General features: G+C 43.0%; 1 protein-coding gene across 1 annotated transcript in view; it reads left to right on the top strand.

The window, feature by feature from the left end:
• LOC105620787 (kalirin-like) overlaps positions 1-5,184 on the top strand; it is a 26,832-nt gene that overhangs the window by 17,659 nt on the left and 3,989 nt on the right. Inside the window, 9 exon segments of the mRNA XM_012202275.1 lie at positions 550-1,135; positions 1,387-1,462; positions 1,571-2,051; positions 2,168-2,263; positions 2,327-2,670; positions 2,768-2,927; positions 2,998-3,225; positions 3,331-3,519; positions 3,613-3,853. Of these exon segments, the coding sequence (XP_012057665.1) occupies positions 550-1,135; positions 1,387-1,462; positions 1,571-2,051; positions 2,168-2,263; positions 2,327-2,670; positions 2,768-2,927; positions 2,998-3,225; positions 3,331-3,519; positions 3,613-3,853 (2,401 nt within the window).

The following is a 5,184-nucleotide window of genomic DNA, read 5'->3' as shown; positions in this document are numbered from 1 at the left end:
GACGTAGAGAGAGAGTAGAGANAAGGAGTTNAAGTAGTAGTGAGANAGAGTATTAGAGANANTAGNATAGANNAGANAGAGANAGANANANGNANAGNGAGAGAGAGAGAGAGACTGATCCGACAATCAAAATCACTCGGGCATGAGTAATCGGATCTCTGGAATCTCGCTCCGTCGATCCGCAAATTCAAAGACAATCGGTCTTTCGCCAACGAGAGAGTCTTCGATCGCGCGACGGAGAGGACGATCGTATCGACCCGTCTACACTTGCATAAGCGCAAGAGGGCAGACTCTTCTCTTCCTCTTCTCCTTGCTTCCCTGTGCGCTTCGGTTTATGTCCTGCACCCTTGCCCACCCCCGCCCTGTCGCGGCCGCTATTACTGCTTTCACGCACGCGCGCACACAGACACTAACATTCGCTAATTATCCCATTTCTATAATTGCCCTCTCCTTGTCCCTCTTTTTCTCAGCCCCAATATTCAACCGCGCGCGCAATGTATTCCGCCATCGCGGAATTGAGGATCCTTGATGCGTGATTCCGGATTTCAGACTGGAGTCGTCGAGATGACGTGGGTGGTCGCTGATCATATGGCCGCGCCCGGCTCCAAAGAGCTCAGCGTGACAAAGGGGCAGCAGGTCGAGGTGCTGGAGAATGGTAACGCAAACGCCAGCACCACTGGTGGCTTGCCCAACGCCGGCGAATGGACCCTGGTGCGTCTGCCGCTCACGCCCGGACAGGCCGAGCCGGCCGCGGAAGGTCTAGTGCCCACCAGCGCCCTGAAACAACCGCCAACCGCCTCTTGCAAAACTTCGCCGTCCAGAAAAGCGTCCACGCAACAACAATCGCATCAGCATCAGCATCATCATCATCATCATCATCATCATCATCACCAGCCACAGCAGCAACAGCAGCAACAGTCGCATCATCATCCTTATCATCAGCAGCAGATCAATCAAGCAATCGTCCAAACAGTGCAGCAACAGCAGCAGCAGCAGCAAACTGCCGTCACATCTTCGACTTCCGCCAACACATTGCCACCGACCTGCTGTGTAGCCGGCATCCCGTCGATGACGCAACAAACATCCTCGCTGACCGCGCTCTCATCCACGGTGCTGTCACCGATGGAGGATGCGGGTAAGTGAATTTCTTTCCAGTACGTTACTCGATTCTACAATTAGTCGACAATAACGATGTATTATCGCGCGACGCGTATCAAATATAAAACCGGATTGGAGAACTACAGGAAGTCGGCGAACCGCAAATCGGCACGATCGCACACGCTCGCCTCTTATCTATTCCGATAACCGGCGGTAATTGATAAGTTGCAGCGCAATTTTAGGAATAAAAGGCATAAAGTAATTGTTCTTTTTTTTTTTAATCAACAGAAAACGCTGGAAGCGACGGTAGCGGGTCGGTAACTAGTACAAATTCACCTGGCAACAAAAGGCGAGTTTTCAGCGGGTGAGCATTTCATATAGAAACTCTGTCGTCTAAATGCCTCGCGCTTATCTCGAAATGTCATACGTGCAACGATAATCACGTACCATGGCCGGGCGTTTCTGTTTATAGACGGAAGTGGCTCCCACCTTCTTTACGCAAACTTAGCCAAGGTAAAGTCGAGAAAACCAATACAGCCGCGCCAACGTCATCGCCTCCTTTGATTGGACCGTCTTTGAAGAAAAGCGGCTCGGACAAACGCTTTAAATTACCGAGCGACGTCGAACATAATCGGCGGCCTAGCAAGGCGGCGTTCGAAGCAGAGGCTGAAGTGCAGGAAGGTGAGGAAATCAGTAAGGGCGAGGACGAGGGAGAGGAAGAGGAGGGCGAAGGCGAGGAACAGCAGGAGGTTGAGGTAGACGTAGACGTGGACGCGGACGTTACGGAGAGCGACGACACGGTGGTGACGAGTTTGCAGGAGCAGAACGGCGAAGATGCTGACGACGATTTAGAACTTCCACCTCCGATGAAGCCTATTACCGAATCGATACTTGTAGCGACTGCAAATGGTCCATCAGGATCTACGATACCGAGTGAATTGCCCGGGAAACGAGTGAGTATTCGCGCGTCTTACTCTTTAGGAGAGTTAAGATTCGATCGCATATCGTTCATCTCATATCTTGACATACATCTTCCTTCTCTGTGCCTTAATTGCTTCATTTAATATAGTCTGCCAGTCTGTCGGAACGTACAAAGATTCTCGATGGCGGCGGCGCCACAACGGCCGATCTTTCGGAGATCGAGCAGATCGTCAAAGAGAGAATGGTAAGTAGAGTCCGTTCATGTCATATGCACTACACCAAGTACTATGCCAAGTATCATTAACAGGAGCAACATACAGAAAATCAGGAGAGACATAGTCTTATGCGAACTCCTAATGGGAAATCTTTAACGTTAAGCAACGAGGAGGAATATTGTAACGCGACTATTAACGCGATCACTTCCGACGAGTCAGATCCAGAGAGTAGCGCGATCGCAAAGCGGCAGTTTGTTATTCGCGAGCTGGTGGACACCGAAAGAGATTACGTCAATGACTTGAAGCAGATAGTCGAAGGTTACATGGCACTAATGCGAAATCCCGAGTGCGAGATTCCATTACCGGAAGATCTACGCGCTGGGAAAGATAAGATGGTTTTTGGTAACGTAGAAGCTATCTACGAGTGGCACAGAGAGTGAGTCGGATCAACCGTTGAAACCTCCTTTAGCGATGATCGCCCGACTATCGAAACGTTCACATCGATGTTTCTTCTATGGCCTTTTTTTTTACAGTTTTTTCCTCAAAGCTTTGGAACGTTGTTTGGAATGTCCTGAAGAGCTCGGACCTCTCTTTAAACGTTACGAACGAAAATTGCACATGTACGTGGTTTATTGTCAGAACAAGCCCGTTTCGGAATACATTGTATCCGAATATATAGATACTTATTTCGAGGTAATCAGTTAAATTAAATCGGCTACGCACAAAACGGAAACATTTAATCAAAGAGATGTATTTGTTACAGGAACTTAGGCAAAAACTTGGGCATCGTTTGCAGCTCTGCGACTTGCTGATCAAGCCTGTACAAAGGATTACAAAATATCAACTTCTTCTACGGGAGGCACTGCGCCTCACTGAACGAACTCAAAGGTTATCGGAAATCGAAGGCCTCAGAGCGGCGGCTCATGTCATGCGAGTTATTCCTAAAGCTGCAAACGATATGATGGACGTTGGGAGATTACAAGGTTTTGACGTGAGTATTGCTCTTTTTCACTTGGCTCTCATTTTTTATTTATTTTTTTTATTATATACGCGGTAAAAACATTCTTGAAAATTTATTATGTTTAACTTTCTTTAGGGTAAAATAACGGCGCAGGGAAAACTCTTGTTACACGGCCCGCTTCTAGTGTCGGAAATATCAAACGTTACGATGAGAGGAAGGGAATGGCAAGTCTTTCTTTTTGAGCAAAATATCATCTTTAGCGAAACTGTCGGCAAGAAAACGCAATTCACCAATCCTGTCTACATATATAAAGCACATATTCAGGTAAGATGACGCGTATTAATACTTTTCATTTCTATTGTTTGACCATTCTTGTTTCTAAACAAGTTTCAATATCTTATATATTTACTTACGTAGGTAAATAACATGAGTCTGGAAGATTCGAACGACGATCTAGACAAGTTTATCATTCGATCGACGGATCCCCGAAACCCTGGGCTAGGATTCTCTTGTAGCGTAGCTGAAGAAAGTAGTGGACCGCGCAGGCAGGAGTGGGTAGATACCATCACTGCTATCCTGCAAACTCAGCGCGATTTCCTGAAGGCGATACAATCACCTATTGCCTACCAGAAGGAACTTACCAAAGATCCACTGTAAGCGTCTCTAACACATTGAATATTATATTACACATTGACTCTCTCTTTTAATATCCGATCTGTGAATATTCGTTCCGACATATTTTTGTATATTTTATATAAAAAGAAGATGCAATTGCCGTATAAGAGCTAGATAATCGTTAATCGTATCCTAAAGATACCATCGCCTGTTCTCTTCTGCGCCTTTCATCCTTCCATCGCTTGTTTTCCTCTGCGCCTCCATTTATACCTTTGTTATCTAACTACTTTCCATCCATTTCAATACATCTTAGCGTCTATATTGTTATATTGATGCCATATATACTACAAGATATTTGCACGTATCCAATCATTTTTCTCATTCCTTTTCTCGATTATCTTTATATCTTGTTTAATACAGAGGAAACGATAACGATGCATAATTAATTAAAAACTAACTATATTTACGCGCAGGAGCTTAAAGAGTATCTACACACAATTACTTATATTTGAAAACTAACTTCTATCGGCTTAATAAGAAATAAAATACACTAGGTATACAGAAGAGTATGCAGGGTGTCTAAAAAAAAGAGCTGCATTATTTTTTAACGACTGCTGGACGTAATAATATTTGGAAGCAATCTCTTTCTAATATAATAAAAGACGACTGTAAGAGCAGCGACAAAATCAACTTTCTAATATTATATATCTATACACGCACGACTGGATATTTTTTGAAAATTATCATTAAGGTAACATTGCTTCCAAATTTTTGTAAAAATCCATTAAAAAAACGATGCGATAGTTTTTGGAACATATAAATACATAATCAAATATATATCTTTTCATATTCGATGATTTCTTGAAATTGTAGATCTTGCATCTATCGCTCTCTATCAGATCATCAGGATCATCATATACATACACTTTAGTGTTTTAGATTTTCATGCAAGAGTTAATGCTTTTTTTTCATTTCATGAATCAAAATCTATTCACCTTGTTTCCTTAATTATAGCGTATACTACTCTTCTAGACTCGACTATCTGATCCCTGAAGCTTATAAACATTATTAATCCGTTCCAATGCGCTTGCATTATGCGTGCATGTATTGTATGCGTATGTTATGTACGTGTATATGCACAACAATGGGGGCGTATTTTGTTGTTCCGTGCGTTATATCTCTACACACATGCGACTTATAACGGTATGACGACGATATACGTGAGAGAAACGTACTACGAGTGCGATGTATTAATAACGTAATAATATATAAAGNTATGCCAATATTATATATATATATNTATATATATTATATATATATATATATATATTATTATATATATATATATATTATATNTANACTATCGCGCGCGTA

The sequence above is a fragment of the Atta cephalotes genome, assembly GCF_000143395.1.
Source record: "Atta cephalotes unplaced genomic scaffold scaffold00029, whole genome shotgun sequence".
Classification (NCBI taxonomy): Eukaryota; Metazoa; Arthropoda; class Insecta; order Hymenoptera; family Formicidae; genus Atta; species Atta cephalotes.
Note: the sequence above shows the minus strand (reverse complement) of the source record. Positions and strands in the feature narration are given on the sequence as shown.